General features: G+C 62.6%; 1 protein-coding gene across 1 annotated transcript in view; it reads left to right on the forward strand.

Moving 5' to 3' along the window:
• The window catches only part of CACNG4 (calcium voltage-gated channel auxiliary subunit gamma 4), a 52,500-nt gene extending 34,999 nt beyond the window's left edge, over positions 1 to 17,501 (forward strand). Inside the window, exons 2-4 of the mRNA XM_057716303.1 lie at positions 7,905 to 7,988; positions 12,678 to 12,818; positions 16,963 to 17,501. Of these exons, the coding sequence (XP_057572286.1) occupies positions 7,905 to 7,988; positions 12,678 to 12,818; positions 16,963 to 17,501 (764 nt within the window). The remainder of the gene's footprint in view (positions 1 to 7,904; positions 7,989 to 12,677; positions 12,819 to 16,962) is intronic.
• Positions 17,502 to 21,308: the final 3,807 nt, after the last annotated feature.

Raw genomic sequence — 21,308 nt, forward strand, 5'->3', positions numbered from 1 at the left:
TCTAGGTGATGCTTCTATAAGCCCAGGGATGCGGGCGGTGGCAGCAAACCACCAGGGGCCGGGGGTCGGGGAGAGGTTGCTCCACGGAGCCCTGGGAAGGAACCCCCTCTGCCCGCACCGTCGTCTAGGACTTCCGGCCTCCGGAACGGTGAGGCCGTGAACGCGTTTGTGGTGCTTTGTGACGGCGGCCCGAGAAACAAACACGCCCTGCCCAGCAGTGCTGGAGTGGCTGCGGTCACGTCATCTCCATCCTGAGTTCTGGTCCCTCATCTGCAAACACACCCAAGGACAGGGGCCAGCGTCCCCCCCGAACAGGTGGGCTGCTCCCCGTCGTCCTGCGCTGCCTTTTCCTCTCGCAGCTCCTCACCGCCCTCACCCCGGGCAGCTGCCTTCAGGAGAGGCCGCCCCAGAGCCTTCCAACCCCGTCAACCTCGTGGCGACCGAGCAGTGAAGTCTCATCTCCTCGGCCTCCCCGCGCGTGGGGCCCCACCCACATCCCCGCCTCTCCTGCCCCTGCCTCCCGTGGCCACTCTCCCTGCAGGCCAGGCCGCCCAGCGTCCCAGGACACGCGAGCACGGGGCGGCCTGCCTGTCCACTTTGCCCTCTTGCTCTCGCGGACAACGCGGCAGCTGCTCTGCGCACATCGGCGCCTCCGCCACCTCTCCCTGACCTCTCTGTCCTGACTGGAGGGGACCCTGGATTGCCCTCCCCCTCTCGCAAACCTCCACTTCCAGCGAAAGGTTAACCCAGCCTCGAACATGAGCCGAGAGTCTGGGAGAACACGTTTCCCACCAATAAAGAGTGTCGAGGACGCGTGCTTGCCCGTCACACGGCAGCCGACGAGAACTACGTGTAGCTCTGAGAACGCGCCACGTCCTTCTGCCTCCAGAATGTGGGAGGTAGCAGCACGGACTCTGGAGCTGGGCACGTGGTAGCAAATGATGTTTGTAATTGGATCTGCCTCCCAGGGTTAGTACGAAGGCAAAGTGAGTTAACAGATGTCCGGGGCTTAAACAGTGCCTGGCCATACAGGTGCTACGTGAACCCCTGATATTATTGTTATCGTGAGGGTAACGCTCTCCCCCCACCTCCTCACCCGTCAGCCCAGCCCAAACCCTGCACCCCTCAGTCACCCACCTCCTCCACAAAGCCCTGGGTCCTTTCTGGAAAGGCCTGTATCCTCCCGGGAACGTACAGGGCTCCAGGCCTGCCGGGCTGTTTCCACCCTCCCCGTGGGAGGTTAGGGTCAGAGGCCTGGGCTCCTATAGGAGCAGCTCTGGGAAAACACTAGAGGAGTCCAAGCAGGTCCCGGACCCCAGGGCGGGCTCTGAGCTCCTCCCACTGCCCACCTGAGACACAGACGCGGTCCACTTTGCCCTTGGACCAGGTCTGCGGCTGGCATAGACAGCCCAACTGAGAGTGTGCAGTCCGGTGAGACCTCCCTGATCGGAACTAGTTAGGTCATGGCCACCTCGAATTATTCAGTCCAAACCAATAGCTATTTACAAAAATTAATGTGGTTTGATTATTTTCCAACACATAAGAGGATTCAAACGAAGCTCCTGGGCTGTCTGGTCCACACGTGGTTCTCACCCTCACCTCCTCCTGTCTGGGTGGCCTCCATCGGCAGCGGGGCCTCGTCTGGGCTTTTCCATTTCTCTTATTGACCAGGGATGACGGGGACGTTCTGAAGTCACGTGTCTGAGCAGCTGCTCCCCCGCCCACCCCACGCCCGCAGAAGCATCTGCTCCCGGATGCGGGCCCCACACCTGAGCCCCAACCTCGGCTTTGAGCTCAGCCCCAACTGGAGGACAAGAGCCCAGGAGCAAAACCGCCTCACATCCCTCTGCTGCTGTCTGGCTCTTGGCTCCCGTGGAAATAATGCCGACTGAAACCCACCGACACAGGGGGCCGTCCCAGAGCGGAAAGGGGCCTCGCCGGCCGGCCGCCAGCTGCCCCACCGCCCGGAGCTGCCTCTCCCAAAGCCTGGAGACGCTGTTGCCTCCTGCGTGGCCGTCAGGAACGCGTTCTCTGAGGCTGACCCAGCGCCTGCGGGTGTCACCCGTGTTTGCCTCCTGTCGTGTCCGGGGGGGACCCACGCTGCACCAGGGCCCTTGCCCGCGCTCCCGAGGATCCCCGGAAGGGGGAAGAGCACGTGGTGAGCCGCCAGGAGCTGGGTTCCAGCCGCCGCTGCCCCTGAGCCTCCTCTCCAACACGAGGCAGAGACATCTTTCTCGTGTGGCCTCAGCGTTGGGCCTCCGCCCTGGGGCTTGGGAAAGCAGGGCTTCTGACACCTCTGTGCCTCTTCCTTGCACCTTCAAAGGCGCGGTTTTACAGAGCTGAGACGCAGTGAAGAGCCCGAGCTGGGGCCTGCGCGCAGGCGGGGTGTCCCGGGGGGCGGTCCTGGGGAGCAGGTTGGGGGGAGGGGGGCGGGAGAGTGAACCCAGGTGGAGGGAAAGCCCGTGCCCTGAGCGGACCACCAGCGCTTTGGTCTTGCTGGGAGCCGCCCCCAGAGGCAGGCAGGATGGGCCTGAGGGGTGGGGGAGGGGCGCACGTGTCCCCCAGCAGCCAGGCTCCTGCTCGGCGTCCCCGGGGCTTGGGGATGCCCACCGCCCGAGCCTCCAGCCCCACATGCGGGCGAGCGGGCGTGCAGTTCCCGCGGGGGACCTACCCGGTGCCATGGGAGGAGCAGGAGACACTGGAGCCGCTGAGCCGGGGCCTGGGCGGGGGCCGCGCAGGGAGCCGGCTGTGCGCTGGGGAGGGGCCGAGTGAGGGTGGGCAGCCCCGCCAGGGGGCCTGAAGGCGGCCGGGCGCGCGCAGTCGGTGCCGATGCCGCTGCAGCGCTCGTGAGCGGCAGGGAGGGGACGCCGCGCCTGTGAGACGCTGGGCCAGCGGGGAGGGGCTGCGCGCAGGCCACCGTGGCCGCTGAGTCCCCGTGCGAGCTTTTCTTCCCCAGGGTTCCCTTGATTACGGCCCACCTGTGAGGTGGCCGGCTGTGGCGGCTGACGTCACACCTGAAATGACCCGTAGGGTGATCAGCTCATGCTGGTGGGCCTGCGACTCTCCTGGGTTTGACACTGAAAGCCCTACGCGCCCGTCCCTGCCTGTCCTGGGGTCGGTCACCCTCGCTGTCTGTCAGAGCGTAACCCCAGGGCCTGACCGCCACCCCCCAGAGGGAAGCCATGGGGAGATTCACCCACGGGGGCCAAGATCTCACCCACACACGTGTCCCCTCCCCCGGGTCACCCCCCCTCCCCCAGCCTCCACATCTGGCCGGTCCTTCGGTCCCTGCAGACGCAGCCCTACGTTTTCCTGAGTCGAAGATCTGGTTTCTTTTCTTTCTTTCAATAAACTTCATTGGTCCATTTTCAGACTTTGTAGACGATTTAGAAAATACAAAGAAAATGTATAGAGGAAAATCTGAATTCACTCAGAAATAAAACCGTGGACACGGTTTAGGGTATTTCTTTGCAGCTATTTCCTAGGCCTAGAGAAATACCTGTAATATGATGTATGTAGGTGTACAGATATAACATCTGCACGCACACCTGTACCTTTTCTCCACAAAATAGTCCTAGAATCCTAGAGCAGGAGGGACCCTCTTGGGCCCAATTCCTGAGTTTTAACAGATGAAGAAGGAACTCATCTGGGGCCACGTGTCTCATGAAGCCTCTTCACACAGCGGTTTCCTGACCCCCAGAAGGAGAGGACCCCTGTGTCCCCGGGAGCAGAGGCCACGACCCTGGGAGCACGGTGATGTTTCTGCAGAGTGGCCCATCCACCATCTCAAAATTAACCAACCACCCTGCGCATCACTTAATAGGCAACACAGCAAATGGCCCGATTACCGAGAGAGAACACATGTGAAGTGGACTCGAAATGGCTTTCTCTCTCACTTCTCACATCAGCCATTAATTTTCTCCCTGTTAAATGCCTTGAGGCCAACACTAACAAAATTAACTTTGACAGGGATAAATGTGAAGTCCTTCGGACTAAACACTCCACTCGACCAAAACAGGTTGGGGCTGGTGAGGCGGCTCTCCCAGGGAACACTTCCCAGGAGCCTGAGTCACAGGCAACAGCCGTCCCGAGAGCAGAAGCGCGGGATGCGGAGAAGGGACGGCAAGGCTGTGCTCTGGGCTCGTCGGACCCGGCCCGGAACGCGGGGCTGGTGGTGGGTACCGTGCTTCGGGGCCAACCCAACGCAGGGGGCTAGGCTGGAGGCGGCTCTTGGAACCATCGTGGAAGAAATGGCTGAAGGAAATGGGGCTATGTGACCTAGAAAGGACATTCGCTTAGGAGAAATACCCACGTTCTCGACTCAAGAGGCAGGGAGCAATCTCCACGCTCCAGGTGCCCTTGTCCCCCACAGCCCCCACTCTGTAGACTGGGGATGGGGGGCTGATTGGGAGGGGTCAGGCTTCCAGCCTGTTATAAGGTCCAGCCAGGGACGCATCGGGCCTCCACCATTGGCAGTGTGCCAGCCTCCTCCCGCCCTCGGCCTCCAGCCTCGCTTTTTGTATAAATCCTGGATGGCTGCAAAACTAGCTTGTCCTCCATCCTGTTGGACACAGTTCCTCTCTTGAGTGATCTGAAGGGTTGACACATGATAGGTGATGAATTCTTTTATTCCCAGGGATTGTAAGTAAGACCCGCGATGGAGTGTTGTGCAGGCAGATGACCTCTCAGGGACCTGAAGGTGAGGCTGTTTGGAACAGAACGCCTTGGGAGGGGCTGAGGTCCCATCACTGGCTGGAGGTATAAGGAGAGGACTGCCTGCCTGGTGGCGAACCTGCTCTAGGGGCTTTGGGAGCTTAAGCCTGAGAGATTGCAGGGGTCTCTTTGCAACAGAAAGATGCTTCTGCAGATGCAGTACACGCGGCTTCTTAGATGTCTCCTGTGGGCGCCTGCAGCTGACGGGAGCAGGAAGGCCCAGCACGGCTGTTTGCCTTCTTGCAAGGCTGGCCTCCAGTGAATGAGCTGCAGTGTGTTGCAGTTCCTCACACAGCAGCACACCTGCATTAGTGTCCTAGGGCTTCTTCAACAAACTTGCACAAACCGGGAGGTTCAGAACAACGGAATTCTGTTGCCGCACACCCAAATCAGGATGTCAGCAGGCCCTGCCCTCTCTGAGACTCTGGCTGGGCTCCTTCCCCGGCTCCTCCCAGCTTCTGCTCGCCCGCCATCCCTGCACCCCTTGGCACGCAGACGCCTCACCTCCAACACGGCCTTTTCCCTTGTGTCCAGATTTCCCTCTTCTTAGAGGGACACCCTGGGTCAGTGTGACCTTGATATTCACTTGATTCCATCTTCAAGACCCTGTTTCCAAATAAGGTCCCATTCACAGGAACCAGGGGTTAGGACTTCAGCATACGTTTGGGGGGTGCACCGTCTAACCCAAGGCCATGCTCATGCCTTCAGTCTGTGCAGAAGAGCTTGGTGTGGGGGGAGGAAGGAGAGAAGTCAGGAGAGGAGAGGGGTCGCTGGTGGGGGGCGGCGGCAGAGTGCAGGGCCCCCCGCGGTGCAGTCCACAGTGTGCACACACGGCCCCAAGAAAGGGCCATGTCTCTTCCCATCGTCCAGCTGGATTGATGAACCGTAATTACGCACGGTTACGCAGCCACTAAAAAGAGTGTGTCAAAAAATGTGTTAGTGTGTTGGACAGTGTGATTCTCATTTACAGTTTCTATCAAATAGAAAATATCACCCTAAATGCAGAGTGGCGGGGAGCCACATGCATTGGAAGGGCATTTGGAACTCATGTATCTACATGGAAGCTAATGTTTCAAAACCTGCTTTGTTTTCAGGTTCAACATGTAGATGCGTGGTTTCCAGCCAAAGCGAAGTTTTGTCATGAAGCGTGCTGGAGCGGGCTTTAGCCCCCTAGTCCCTGTGCTATTTCCTTCTGAGATTTTCAGCAACTTTTGGATTCGTATCAACTTATTATTTTTATGAAAAACAAACAAGTTTTTTTAAAGCTACGTCTCTAGGTATTGACCTAGAGACGTGTGTATCATTATTAAACGAAAAAAGTAGGTTACAAGGGAAAGTGTATTGTATTATCCCTTTCTCAAAAGAAGGGATATAGCCATCCCGGAGAACAGCCTGGAGTCCCTGTGACAAACGTGCAGCTGTCGCGTCACCCAGCAATTGCACTGCCGGGCATTTAGCCCAGAGAAATGAAAACTTACATTCACCCCCCAAAAACTGTTCATAACAGCATTACTAGAAATAGCTGGAAACCACAGGTAGTATTAGTAATAGCTGGAAACGATCTGGATGTCATAGACTCTGGTACGTCCAGGCCGTGGAATATTTCCCTGCAACCAAAAGGAGCAAACTACTGATACTCACCACAGCTCGGGGGATTCTGCTGGGTGAAGGAGCCAGGCCCGACAGGTTACGTGCTGTGCGATTCCGTTTGTAGAACCTTCTCAAAATGACAGAACCATCCAGATGGAGGTAGTCTTAGTGGTTTCCCTGGGTCAGGGTCAGAGGCTGGGGACGGGGAGGAGGTGGGTATGGCTACAAAAGGGCAACAGGAGGGGTGTTGCAGTGTTGCCCTGGAATGTTCCGGACGGTAGCAGTGTCAGGGTCCTGGCTGGGACGTTATCACTGGGGGAAACTGGCTGAAAGGCACATGGGATCTCCCTGCAGTGTTCCTTGCAGTTGCGTGTGAATCTACAACTACCTCCAAGTAAAAAGATTAATTTTTAAAGATCAGGGGGACGCACACGTGCAGCGTGAGGAACGGGGGAAGGGGCACCGCCGAGCGCTGGCCTCTGCGGAACAGCGCTTCTTTTCCAGCCTCTTCATGTTCGTCCTCACAAGTGCGGGGGACTCGGCGGTTTCGTGTAGACCCACACGGCAGCCCAGAGAGGGTGCGGGGCGGGGGCCCGAGGGCGCCGCCTCGCCTGCCTGCGTCTCCACAGACAGCTGGGACCTGGGGTGCCGCCTGGGACCCCTGCCTGGGGCTCACAGAGCCGCCCGGCTCCCCACCGACTCGGCCAGCAGAGGGAGGCCCCGAGCCCAGGAGCGCCGGGCGCCGTGGCCGGCACCTCCCGCGGCTCTGCTGGCATCCGGGCCGGGCCCCGCACCCTGTCCCGCTCCGTCCCTGGCCCAGCCGCCCGCCGCCTGCGCCGCCACCGGGAGGCCGGCCACGTGCCGGGCAGCGGCCCGGGGAGGAGGCGGGAGGCCGGCCTGGGCGGGCGGGCAAGCCGGAGCCGGGCCCCCCGAGCCCCCGCCCGTGTCCGCCTCCGCGCCGGGCGCTCCCTCACCGCGGGGGAGCGGGCCGGAAGGTTCCAGAAGGGAGGGCTGCGCAGGCCTCCCGCTGTCTCCGAAACGCCTCGGGGTGTCCTGCGCAGGCGGCCGCTCCGACGGGCGGGGAAGCCAGGCCGTGGAGGGATGAGAGCCACGAGGCTGCTGCGTGCAGGCCCGGCCTGCCGCTTAGGCGGGGGTCACCACAGCCGTGGGCTCGCGGGAGCGGGGCAGACGGGCAGACAGACAGACAGACAGACAGCCGCCGGGGAGAGCGCTCTCACACTCACCCGCATCCCCTCCTCTCCCCCGGCTCCGCCTCAGCTTGGGGCGCAGGACCTCCCACCCTCCCCTGCCACGCCCCCGCCACACCCCCTCCCCATCACACCCCCTCCCGTCACCCTCCCCGGCACACACCCCCGGCACACACCCCCTGTCACACCCCCTCCCCCGTCACACCCCCTCCCCATCACACCCCCTCCCCCGTCACACCCCCTCCCCCGTCACAGCCCCCCACGCCCACCCCCGCCGCCCTGCGCGGCCCTTCTGTCTGCCCGGCACCCAGGGCCGGCACGCGACAGTGGGAGCCCATGGACGCGGGCGCCCGCCCGACACTCACAGGGTTCTCTTGCTCTCGTTCCCTCCAGGGACCCACAAAGGGCACTGCTTCCGCATCAACCACTTCCCAGAGGACAACGATTACGACCACGACAGCTCCGAGCATCTCCTCCGTGAGTGGCCAGAATCCCTCACATCCTTCGTGTGCGAGGCGGGAGTGGGTGGCGGGTAGGCGGCGGAGGAAAGAGAGGTGGGCCCCGTGGGGGTGGAGGGGGCTGGTCCCCGGGAGCCCCCGCCACACCCTTTCTGACCCAGAATTGTTAGCGCCGAGGGTGGCGTGTTGGACAAGGCGGCCACGACATGCTGGGTGTCCCCGCGGAGCGACTTGGCTGATAGGACCACGCCCGGGTGGGGCCTGCGAGGACGGGGTGGGGCGGCTGTCTTCAGAGGAGCCGATGGCTGCGGCCGGTCCAGAGGCAAGGCGGGTGCCCAGGCCCAGCTTCCTGGGGGTCTGTGACACCCCAAGGACACGGCCGCCAGCACTGGACCTGCCCACCTCTCCCACCCCCACCCAGCATTCTATTCTTGAAAAATCAGATGAAGTCACGCACTGAAACAGCCGACGTGTGCCAGGCAGCCTGTGGGAGAAAGCGAGGAAGGTGGCAGGACCAGCCTCGGGTCTGTGGGCCGGAAGTGTCTCCAGCACCAACTGGGAGAGCCCACGAGCTGCCCCTGCCTAGGTCCTGCGGGGGGCTGGCCGCCAGACGGGAACCCGGAGGTCAAATGACAAACCCAGCCCCACGGCCTAAGTCCAGACACCTCCCTGGAGGAAGCATGGAGCCTCAGGCCAGGGAGGAACCTGGACGTGGAGAAAGCAGCTCCGTTTTGTGTCATTTTCCCCTTTGCATTAGCCAAGACACACGCAGGGCCGCTCCCAGCAGCTCCCCCAGGGGCTCGGGCAGCGTCCCTTACAGAGGATGGATAGCAGCGCCCTCAGGGAGCACCATTCACGCTGCACCTGCTCACGGGTGGTTTTTTCTAAGAGGAAGGATGTTTGTTCTGAGTCATCTAGTGACACGGAACAGTGTGTGGCTCCCATGGGGCCTGGGGCAGCGTCAGGCTGCTCTGGCCAGGCCCAGAGCCTGAAATAACTTAGCCAGATCTGCCCCCCATTCCTCCTCCCTCACCTTCTCCTCTTCCTCCTGCCCGTCCTCTCTTCCTGCTTTCTGGGGGCCATCACTGAACCAAGCACATGATATTCCATAGGGCTGCCACAAATGGTTGTGCAGGTTGCACACTGCACAACTGTAGGGATGTCATTTGCATAGACTATGGTATAAATAACACTCTGAGTTGCACAGGGTGTGGCCTGCACAGCCATTTAGGGCGGCCGCTGGAGCCCAGCCCAGTGGGAGGCTCACCTGAAAGTCAGCCCTGACTCAGAACCTCCCCTTGTCTGCCCACCCAGGGCAGTCAGATGGTTCTGAAGCCTATGAGGGCAGATTTGCTCCATGGACCACCTTGCGACTGTGGGGAGGAGGCCCTGGAGAAGCAAACCGTTCCCTCCCCACGTCCCACCTGAGCTTGCCTGAGGTCGACTGACGCTGGCTCTTCCTCTTTACTCCCCTGTCCCGTCCCACTCATGGTCCCCGGCGTGCCGGGGTCTCTTTCTGGATGGACCTCATGACACATCAGCCCAGAGGTCAGACGATGTGGCTTCCCGGGGTTCCAGCAGGAGTCAGAGGGGATGCTCAGACGGGATGAAGGAAGGGCATCTAGTGAAGGACGAATTACAAAGGTGTGGGCAGGGCTAAGGGAAACCTAGAAGGGGCGGTGAGCACACCAGGGCTACCGGGAGAAGGGCCCCTTACAGCCCCTGGCCTGAACAGGTGGGAGAGGCAGGTGAGGGCTCCTGCACCAGGGGGGCTGTAAGGACCGGGCCACTTGGCAGGGGCTGTGGCCTTTATGAAGGAACGCAGCCCCTCATCGTCAGGAAGGAAGCCAGGGGAAGGGCCGTCTCCCCGGCACTCTCCCCCCAAGGCCGACATCAAGGGACCCCGATGATCCGGTCGCTGGCGTCAGCCTCCCAGGGCCCAGAGCAGGATGGAGAGCGGTGGTCTGGGGATCAGGGGTGGCAAACTGAGAGTGTGTGCACGCCGCCGCCGCCGGGCCAGCTGTCCCCAGACCCCAGCAGCGGCGCCTGGGGCGGGGCGTGAGGGCTGGGAGCGGCTGTTCTCCCAGTAAAACCATGGCAACCGCACATCAGCGATGAAAGCGTATCTGGGGAGGGAAGGTTTCCTCCATCGTTCACCACGGGGAGGCCGGGGGCTCACAAAGGAGCCCAAGGAAGAGAAGGGGTGATGGCTTTGGGGCCTGAGATCTCGGCTGCTGGTGGACGTGGGGGGAGGGCAGAGAGGACGCTCCAACGAGGAGGTGGTTTTCTACTCAGGGGCTGCAGAAACAGCGAAAACAGGCCCTGAGGTCAAGCTCCAGAGGGCAGGTACCCGTGAGCTTGGAGCCAGAGGGAGCAGGCCACACGTCAGGACAGGCGAAGGCCACGGTCACCGCGGCCACGTCGGCCTCAGTTTCCCTGATTCCCTGCCGTTTCTCTGCGCCGACCCCGCTGGCCTCAGGGGCTCCTCTTGCTCTGGGCCTGGTCGCCCTTTTCCAGGCTCCGCCTTTCGGGTTCCGTGGGCGGCTTCTGTGCTAAGCCTCAGAGCGCCGGGGTCAGGGCTGCGGGAGCCCTCGGTGTGCCTGGGGCCGAGTCAGGATGAGATGCCTTTCCTCTGGGCAAACGCAGATCCTCGCCAGGGCTTCACGTGGCCAAGGGCGTGGGCTGGACATCACCCTGCTCTGTGTAAGACCCAGCCTGCACCACAGTTGGCTCCTGCAAGTCCAGAGCTCGGGGATGAGCCCAGGAGGCAAAGGACGGTGTTCACGTGACGTACGTGGGCAGGATGGACGGCTCCGGGCCAGGCCCGACCTTGGCGATGGTAGAGGCTCCAGGCTTCCCTCCCTCCAGCCCTTCTGACCCACCTGCAGAACAAGGGCATCAAGCGGGCCCAGGTCCCCGCGTTGCTGGCCAGCACAGATCAGAGGCGCATTTCAAAAGCCCACAGGAAACCTCCTCCCAGAGCCTGCGGCTGCGAGACTGCGGAGGGAGGAGGAGGAGGTGGCGGAGAGAAGAGCTTCATTTAATGCCCCAAACAAACCCCTCTCTGTGCAGCAGGGCACACACTGGTGGGCTTACAAACAGGGAGACAAACGCTGCCTTCAGAGGCTGAAAGACCACAAACCAGCTCAGCTGGCTCAGGAGGTGGGCCTGTCAGCGCTCCCCGACCCACTGTCCCCTGGACCACCCTGGGGCCACGGAGCCCGGATTTCTACCGGGCTGGGAGGCCGAGCTCGGGGTCCTGCTCACACGTCCCTTCCCTTCCTCCTGCCCTTCCTTCCAGGCAGATGCTCAGGGAGGGGCCCACATCCCACAGGTCCCTACTAAGCGCTTCCTGTACCTCATTCCATCACATGCTCACCACAACCCTCGCAGGTAGTGTATTCTTTTCCTAAGCCCGCCGCAATGAATTACCACAAACTGGGGGGCGCAGAACAACAGAAATCTGCCCTCACACAGAGTGGAGGCCAGACGTCCTCCCTCAGGCGTTGCCAGGGCGGTGCTCCCTCCGAAGCCTCTAGGGGAGACTCTCTCCCCCCTCTTCCAGGTCTGGCGGCCCTGACATCCTTGTCGTGAGCTGTCTCGCCCTTTCCTCCGCCTGCGTCTTCACACGGCTTCTCCGCACGGGGCTCTTCTGCTGTGTCTCTTCCTCTTCGTAAAAGGGCACTTGTCACTGGATTTAGGGCCCAGCCTAACCTAGGGTGGTGTCATCTTGAGATCCTTAACTTACATCTGTAGAGACTTTTTTCCAAATCTGGCCACACTCATAGGTACCGGCAGTTAGAACACGGACACAGCGTGTGGGGGGCCACAGGTCAATCCCTGCAGGTAGGTATTACTATTCTCCCCAGGGTATAAAAGAGGGGCCTGAGGTGGTCTGAAGCTAGGTGCCCTGGTCACCTCACTGGGCACTACAAAGGTGCAAGTCTAGCTCTGTGGGCCCCACCGTCCATGGACGTCTCCTCTGTGCAGCCACCTCCTCCTCGGTGACCTCAGGAGGCCCAGAGCGTCCGCGTCCGCGCCGGTCACCTGGGGTCGTGACGATGTAGACGCAGGCTGTCAGTTAACTGGGTGCTGTGGGCAGGCCCTTTGCTAAGCCTGTTAGACGTGCAGAACCAATCCTAGACGTAAGCCTATTATGAAGGGCATTCCACTAACAGGGAAACCCAGCGTTAGAGAGGGTCCACCTTGACCAAGGACACCCAGCCAGCCTGTCACAAAGCAGCGTGTCTAGGCCCACCTAAGGCAAAGCCACCCATCTGAGCTGCCTCTCTCGACCCACGTCCCAGCTTTCTGGAGGCTTCACAGAGATGGTGTCCATGAAAGGGCTTCGTGGACTGTGAGGGGTCATCCAGCAGCGTTTTCGTGGCCGGTATTGTGGCCTCCCTGGTGGCACCGAGGGGCTCTCCTGTCTGGCTGACAGAGTATGACCCATACCCAGGGAGAGCCTAAGTGAGACGTGGGCAGAAGGCCACCTGGCGTCCAGGGGGAGTGGCCAGCAGGCGGGGGCCATCGCTTGCTGGTCCACCCTGCCCCACCCTAGCTCCCTACCCACCTCTGGTCTCCAGGGCGGGATAGGAATCCTCAGAGTCGGGGCAGGGCCTCGAGAGCTCTGGGCTCCCCCCAACGCCCACGGCCCGGCCCAGGAGCACGGCCGGTCTCACGCCTCCCCTTGCCTCCTGCTGGCCAGGCATCGTGCGCGCCTCCAGCGTCTTCCCCATCCTCAGCACCATCCTGCTCCTGCTGGGCGGGCTCTGCATCGGCGCCGGGAGGTTCTACAGCCGCAAGAACAACATCGTCCTCAGCGCCGGCATCCTCTTTGTGGCCGCAGGTGAGCCGCCGCTCTGGTCCCCGCCGCACAGACCGCGCCTCCTGTGTGGGGGGTGCGGGGGGGTGGGGGGGTGGGGTGGACCAGACTGTGACATCGCCACGGGTAATTCCCATCAAGAGTCCAGGGGCCGGGCAGGGAGTGGGGGCCACTGTGATGAACATGTTCCGGAACAAGCAGAGGGGCTGGCTGCACAGTATCGCCAACGTACGAAAGGCCACTGAACGGTGCACTTTAAAGGGTTCATTTTATGTTACATGACATTCACCTCCATTACAAATAATAACAATAACACGTCCAGGTGCACAAAATGCCACAGAGGGGCGGCACGGGTGCCTCCCAAGGCCGTCTCAGGGGAACCTGGCTGAGGGGCCCGGGGGCACTCAGAGGCCCTCTCTGAAGCCGAGCCCTGAGGGAGCGGAGGCGGCACAGGCGAGGGGAGGGGCACGGGGCTGGCGAGGGCGCAGGAGCCGAGGAGCCCGTGTGCCGGGCAGGGTGAGCGAGGGGGCTCGGGTGGACCCCCCACCCATCCTGCCCGCCCTGTCTCCTGGCCACGGGGCGGCAGCAGCACCTGAGTGCCGGCCGCAGCGCTGTGGGTGACGGGAACCCGCTCCCCGCCCGACGGGTCCAAAACGGCTTCACGCGGTCGCTCCCCTGGGCTCGGCGGCAGACGGTGCACGGCAGGCCTCGCTGCTGCACGGGGAGGAGCCCAGGCCGGGGGTGGGGCAGTGCTCGCACCTGGTCCGGGGAGAACCCGGCGGCCGGCGTCGCTGGGGGTGCAGGGGCCTCCCCGAGCTTCCGGGTGGCCCTGGCGGGGTGGAGGCCCGTGCAGCGGGGGCCGTGCTGGCGGCCGGGACAGAAGCGCCTGACTTCTCGGGCCTCGTTCCAGTAAATCAGCGTGAGAGATGTCAGGGCTCCGAAGTTCTTTCCTGAGTTGTTATCACAGCTCCCTGCGCTGTCCGAACAGCCTTCTTGCTTTAAAGAGCCCTTTTCCTTACTCCAGACCGGTGAGGCGCAGCAGCAGCGTGGCGGTGGCGGCCGGAGCGCGGCCCCGGCCCTGGCCCCTGCCTGCGCCTGGTCCCTGAATCCCGAGTCAGCCCAGGGGCACCACGCGGGTGACGGTGGGGGTTCCAGTCACTGGCGGCCGTGCCTCCTTCCCTGGCATGGGAAGGGGCCTTGCGAGGGTACCCAGCCCACACAGGTCCCCAGAGGCCACCTCATCCCCACCTCTTCTCACGCTTTCTCTGGAGAAGGAAGGTGACCTTCATTTGCGTCGTGGAACTGAGGGCCAGAGCAGCTCAGGGACCGGCTCCCGGCGGCCGTTCTTGTGCTTTTCCTTCTACCCCTCTTCCGTCTCTGCCTCCTTCCAGGGCAGCAGCTATATGTGTGTGTGTATCTGAGGGGAATGTGTGCGTGTGAAGAGCGTGTGCGTGCGTGAGTGCACGTGCATGTGTGTGTGTGCACGCATGTTGGGAAGGAGAGTCTGTCCTTAGGAAGAAGCAGGACCCTCCTTCCCGGCCAGGTCCCTGTCCCGCCCCTTCTCCTCACCGTAGCCCCGAACAGGGACACACCCCATCCTCTCTCCTCCTTTAAGCCGTCAGATTGCTCCAGCTGTGGACCGTTAAGGAAGCCCCTGCTGTGGCGTTTGAATACCGTCCCCTTTCCTTTCTTGAGGAAGGAAAGACCTCCACCCGCAGCAGCGCCCGGTGCTCCGTGTGCACCACCCCGTCCTCCCAGCCCCCAAGGAGGCGGCAGGCGGCCCAGGGGGCTTCTCTGAAGTCACACGGTGGCAAAGACACGGCTGAGCCCAGGGCCATCAGCCTTTAAGCAAGGTGCCCCCTGCAGCTGCCTGTTCCCCCAGGAGGAACCATTTCAAAGGCATCTCCAGATGCTCTGGGGCACCAGGGGGGCTGCAGCGCCCAGGTCCAGCCAGAGAGCAGAGGACGTGGCAGCAACAAAGCCCCATGGCCGCGGCAGGCAAGGGGCTGCTCGTTCGTCCCCGTTTGCTCCCTGGATCATGGAGGTCTGATCGTGGGCCCCGCGTCCCGTGCAGGGCCCAGCAGTGAGGTGAGACAGGCCCGTGAATAATTCTTGGTGGACAACGATCAGAGCCTCAGGACGAGTACAGTCTACAGGCTGGGAGAGTCAGGAGCAGACACCAGTAACGTCCTTGGGAACGTGGAATCAGTTGGGATGTGATTTACAGAGCATTCTTACGACTTGTGAAGAAAAGGGGAAGGAGAGACAGAGCTAGGAGGCAGGGAGAGGAGGGACGAGAGAGGTGGGACGGAAGGAAGTGGACTGTGACGGTGAAAACCCACGTCTGTGGGGGTTCTTCTGGAACACAGTGGAAGGGGCAAGGAGTCCGAACCTACAACTGGATCCCTGCTCCCTTAGCAGGAACGATGCTAACCCATCCGCTGGGATCGGTGCAATAGGAAGATGGACATAGAACCTGGGCAGGGCACAGAGGATACAACACATCACTTCATGATACAACAGTAGACTGCAGTAGAACTCAGGGCACGCTCTCCACGTGCTGGGCGCTGTGCTTGGTGTGTATGAGCTCACTGAACCCATTCGCCCACCCGGTGCAGCGTGCACCACTGCTCTTCCCGCTTAGTACGTGAGGACCCTGAGAGGTGAGCAATGTCCACAGAGTTCCGGAGCTGAGACTTGGTAGAACCAGGATTCAAGCCCACGCAGCGCAGCTCTGCTCAACCTCACTCACAGTTAGAGAAAATCACAGAAATACACTAATGGGTGTTACCTCCCAGACTGGCAAAGATCCGGAAGTCTGAGACCATGAATTATAGGTGAATAAGACATCTTGTGCCCCTGTGGAGGGTGCTTGGGCTGGACTCTGAATTCACACATAATTAAACACAGCTCAAGATCGTGGGACAGAAAAGGACATTAGTGGAGACCCCAGGGAGAGCCGAGGAAAGTCCAGAGGGTAAGTGGATAGTAACATACCAGGTGGGCTTCCTGGTTGTGACACATGTACACAGTAACGTAGGAAGTTAATAGGGGAACTAAGTGGGCAGTTGGAAAGAGGCTCTCTGCACTGACTTCACAACTTTTCAATACATCGAAAACCATCCCCAAACAAAACTTTGTTTTTAAAAGCACACACCCCAGGAGGCAGAAGTTTCTCTCTCAAGGAATTCATCACATTTTTACTCACGTGTGTGTGTGGCATGGTGTAGACACAAGGCTGTCTCACAGCAGAGGGCTGGAGGCTCCCTGCACGTCCAGAGCAGAGGCCTGGTTCGATTCCCCTGCGGTGGGGTGGGTGCCCCGTGCGGTCAGACAGCTCTTCCTGTCCTGATAGGGAACCGTCTCTCCTGCGGACTGTGGAGTGAAAAGCCAAGGGGCCAGAGAGTATTGTGCAAAGGAAAGAATGGAAGAGAGACAGAGAGAGGGAGGGAGGGAGACCGGATATGGATATAAGAAGGCTAGACGAAAGAAGATAACAGTAGCTGCCTTCAGGAGGGGAACTGGGTAGCTAAGAGCCTGTGTTTTATTGTATACGCACCCAAACTCTGTGCTTTATTACCCGTTCAAAATTAACTACTTTTACCTAAAAGTTAGGAACCAGAACAAAGACATACCCACTAAACAGGGGAGTGGCCACCAGCCCCTGCTCCACCCCCAGCCCCTGCCCCGCCCATCTGCTCCTGCTCCTGCCCCGCCCCGCCCATCCGCTCCCTGTCCCGCCCCTCCTCCCTGCCCCGCCCCGTCCCGCCCCCATCCCCGCCCATCTGCTCCCCGCCTCGCCCACCTGCCCCTGCTTCGCACCCCAGCCCCTGCCCCGCCCCCTGCTCCTGCCCCGCCCCGCCCATCCGCTCTCTGTCCCGCCCCTCCTCCCTGCCCCGCCCCGTCCCGCCCCCATCCCCGCCCATCTGCTCCCCGCCCCGCCCTTTCCGCCCCCAGCCCCGCCCCGCCCATCTGCTCCCCGCCCCGCCCCGCCCACCAGCCTCTGCCCCGCCCCAGCCCCGCCCACCAGCCCCCGTGCCCCGCCCCTTCCCGCCCCCATCCCTGCCCCTGCCCCGCCCATCCGCGCCCCGCCCCGCGCCCCGCCCCTTCCCAGCGGCGGGACTGACCTCTGCCTCTGTCCCTCCCCGCCCTCCCGCCTCCGCTCCAGGCCTCAGCAACATCATCGGCATCATCGTCTACATCTCCAGCAACACGGGCGACCCCGGCGACAAGCGCGACGAGGACAAGAAGAACCACTACAACTACGGCTGGTCCTTCTACTTCGGGGCCCTGTCTTTCATCGTGGCCGAGACCGTGGGCGTCCTGGCCGTGAACATCTACATCGAGAGGAACAAGGAGCTGAGGGTTAAGAGCAGGCGCGAGCTCCTCAGGGCGCCCGCCGCCTCGCCCTACGCCAGGATGCCCAGCTACCGGCACCGGCGCCGGCGCTCGCGGTCCAGCTCCAGGTCCACCGAGGCCTCGCCGTCGCGGGACGCGTCTCCGCTGGGGCTGAAGATCGCCGGCGCCATCCCCATGGGCGAGCTGTCCATGTACACGCTGTCGCGGGAGCCGCTCAAGGTGACCGCGGCCGCCGGCTACAGCCCGGCCCGGGAGGCGGGCTTCCTCCAGGGGCACGACTTCTTCCCGCCGGACCTGCGCGAGGGCGCGCACGCGGGGCTGCTGACCCGGCGGACCACGCCCGTGTGAGCGCGAACCCCCCTCTGGGAGCGGAGCCCGGCGTGGCGGGGCCGGCGAGCAAGGCTCCAGCCCCGAGGGGGCCCTGCCGGCCGCCCCCCGAGCGCCCCGGGGGCGGCCCAGCCCTGACCCCGGGAAGGCCGAGCCCAGCCCTTCTCTCCTCTTGGAAACGAACCTCGCCCGAGGGACCGGCTCCCCGGGGCCCGCGGGGGCCTCCGCACGCGGGTCGGCTGCTTCCGAGCCGAGGTTCCGGCGTCTGTGAGCCGGGGGCCGGGAAGCCGCGGCTTGCCGCCTTCCCGTCTGTCCGTCCGTCCGTCCGTCCGTCCGTCTCTGGCGCGGGCCGGTTGTCGAGGCGACGGAGAGCCTGAGGGGCGGGCCCGCGGCCCCCCGGTGCCCGGGCCTTGGTGCTGTCCTGGGCCGCGTCCCTCAGCCCGGGGACACCGAGGCCTGGGGAGGAACCCGCGGGGTCTGGGCGCCTCCGCGGCCGCGCCAGAGGCAGAGGCTTCCCTCTCGCTTCTGGAACGTCTGCCTCGCGCGGCGGCTGTACCCGAGAGGCTGGAAGGTTCCACGGGTCAGAGGACGGGTGGCCGGGTGGCCTCTGACCGTGCCCCTCCCGCGGGCCTGAGGAGCAGCTCTGTCCCTCCTGGGGGACCACGGGGACAGACCCCCCCCCCCCAGGTGTTTGGCAACAGGCGCCTGAACTGTGCGCAAGAAAGGGAGGCCCGAGGGCGAACAGCCACCAAACCATCAGAGCAAGCCCCCGTTTCCTGGGTGGCCCCTCATCCCGATTTCTGCAGAACTGCCGGGAGAGCGAGTTACCCTCTTTCCCTCTTAAAAAAGTAGCAGCAGCCCCTGCACCAACCGCTGTGATTGTCACTTATTCTGCCACCACCCGAAAGTGCTCCGCGAGGACGTGTGGATGAAAGGGCCGAGAGGACACCTCAGCACCTGGGGCGCGAGGCCGCAGGGTCCATGCCTGGCGTTCTCCCAACCGTTTCTCCCCTCCGGAAGCAAGCAGAGAACCTGGAAGCGTGTCTGGGCTCAGGAGGAAAGCTTTCCGGAGCGCGGAGCTGACCCTCTTTTATATCAACGTGTGCTTTCTAAAGACAAATCCTTTCTTACTTTTTGAGACTTGGTAATCACTCGAGCAGTTGTCTGTGATCCCGGTAGCTGTCGTACTTAGAAGTGACGAGCCAGTTCTTACCTCAGCCACCTGCTCACCGACCCCCTGGGCACACTCAGCCCCAGGAGTTCAGACCCGGGTCACGGTCATTGCCATCCTTCGCCGCCCCCCCAGGGGGGGTCCCCAGCGTCCCGCCCCCAGCGACCATGTGCCGGGGCCCCTCCGCGCTTGCTTGAAACCCTTCCCTCCTGTCGAGGTTGGCTTTGTGTGGTTCGTCCAGGCATGTACAGCAGTGAGTGCTGGAGGGTCCGGGCTCCTGGCCCGCGCCTGCCGTGGGCTCTCCCCGCCGGCCCCCACCCTGTGCGCCCTCACCCTCTCCAGGCCTCGACACCACCCTACCAGGCTAGAAGGATGGGGGCGAAATCTGGGGACCTGTCCCTCAGCAAGGTCACTTCCAGACGCAGGCAGCCTTGTCCCTTCTTCCACATGAGCCACCTTCCCACCTGCTGCCCTGGAAGTTCCCATCATTTCGTGGAGAAAGCTGTGTTCCAATGAATCCTACCTCTTGCCCAGTCCCAGGCAGAGAATGCAGGGCCCACTCTTGGGACCAAGAAAGTAGAAAGACGCGACAAGGAGGGACGGAAGAGCAGGGAGCAGAACCACCTCAGCGCCTCTGGTCCTCACAGCCTTTCTCCCACCGCCGTCCGGGTCTGGTCGCCCCGCCTCCACGCCCGCCCTCGCTCTGAGACCTGTGCCCACGGGGCACCGGGTGGCCTGTGCCCCCTCACACTCCCCCAGCCCCACCCTCTCCATCCCGCCCCTGTGTGTTTCGCCCGTTAAGCGCCTGTGAATCCTGTACCCACGACTGGTTTGGGGTTGTTAGTTCTGTCTTTTTTTAAATTAAATAAAAACGTTTTTAAAATGTTCTCTTCTTGATGTGGGAGGGAGGCGGGAGAGTGCCCTCTTCACGTCTTTGTGGGCCCTTAGTGTCCTCGGGTCTGGGAGGTGCCGGGGACCCTCCAGGAGAAGGGGAGGGTAGAGCAGACGCTGCGCCGCTGGTCAAGGCCGGCTTCTCTGGCTTTTGTCCGGGTCACTGGCCGCCTCCCCAGCACCAGCAGCCGGGTCAGACTCCTGGGTGGTATCGTGGAGGTGCCTTCTCACTGATGAGCCAGAAGAGGGACAGGCCACCCCCAGTGCGGTGGAGGCGTCCGGGGGGCCGAGCAAGCCCGGCCTGTCTTCAGAGCCTGCAGGGCGGGGGCCGGCTGGACAGAGCCCCGGCCTCACGGGCGCCAAGCTGCCCGGTGGGCTTCCTCAAAAGCCCAGTAACCCGCCTCCTTCCCTCCAAATTCCCAAACGAGTGAGCGCTAGATACAGAACTCCCGTCCCGAAGCGTGAGCTCGATGCCTGGAGAAGCTGGCCGGGACCATGTGTCTCCAACCGGGGGCCAGAGGGGACCGAGCCACCCCATCCAGGCCGGCAGCCGGCCAGCACTGCTCCCAGCCACCGGGGGAGAGACGTGAGGGACCGTGGGGCAGCAGCACGGGCCCCCGCCAGCCACGGTGTAACCCACCGGGCTCACACTTGCCCGTGGGCCCTGGCTGGACCTCAGCGCTCCCCTGGGGGACGGGCATTGAGGCCGGATAATCAGCGTCCTGCCCCGGTCCCACTCGAGCTGCAGCCCAGGGCACCTTTGCGTCCCATGACACGGTCCCCTCTCTTTCAGGACTGAGACGGTACCTTTCCTTCCCGAGAGCCGTGGTCTTCTCTGGTGGAGCCAAGACGCGCTGAACTCTTGAGCCCCCTTCAAGAGAATGTTGGTGTCACTAGGTCTTTCCAGGGCTTTTGCGGGGAGGCTGAGGGCCCAGGGTCCCCACATCCCGGCCCTCGTGGCTACAGGAACCACTCCCGGCTTGTCTGAACTTTCAGCCCTGGCTTTTGAACCCTCTCTCCTCCTGCCTGAGATGGGCACCCAGGGAACCTGATGTTCCCAGGTGCACGGAGCCACGGGGCCCTGGGACAGGGCACTCATCCCCGTCCCGCCCCCTGACCCCGCCGAGCTCCAGGCTCATCGCTCTGCCAGCCTGGAGCCAAGCCACCCGGCGGTCGGCACCAGGGGCCAGAACTTCTGTTTATTCTTAGCCCCGAGGAAGCTCTGGCTCAGTAGCAGCGTTGCAGCCGTGCTGCGTGGACTCCCGTGCAGTCTGCCTGCCTTTAGCGCCACAGTACGGCCTCCATCCGATGTGGGGCTCATGCGGTCGTGTGTTTTGGTTCAACTGAAAATTCTGCCTCCGTGACCTGCAGAGTCGGATCTGCAGGGACCGGCACAGACGTGGATGTTCTGGGGCCCTAATCCAGAGGCCGCCCAGCGCCGCACTCCAGCCCTCACGTCACCCTTCACCTGTATTGCTCAGAGCAGGCTCACGCCATAGCCAACCACCCTGAATGTGGAATGGCTGAGAACAGTGGACGTTTATCTCTCACTCGTAAAGTCCAGTCCACGGGGCAGGCAGGGGGGCCCTGCCTCACACAGTCGTTCAGAGCGACCCACGCCGGGGAGCCTCTGCCACCTTCCACACGGGCGCTAGGGGCGCCCTGGGCGTCGACATCGGTGGGCAGATGGAGCAGGGAGACGACAGCTGGTCTTGCGGGCAGAGGGCGCTGTGAGAGGTTTGAACGGACCAGGAGGGTGTGCCGTC

This window comes from Hippopotamus amphibius, chromosome 17 (genome assembly GCF_030028045.1).
Source record: "Hippopotamus amphibius kiboko isolate mHipAmp2 chromosome 17, mHipAmp2.hap2, whole genome shotgun sequence".
NCBI classification, from domain to species: domain Eukaryota; kingdom Metazoa; phylum Chordata; class Mammalia; order Artiodactyla; family Hippopotamidae; genus Hippopotamus; species Hippopotamus amphibius.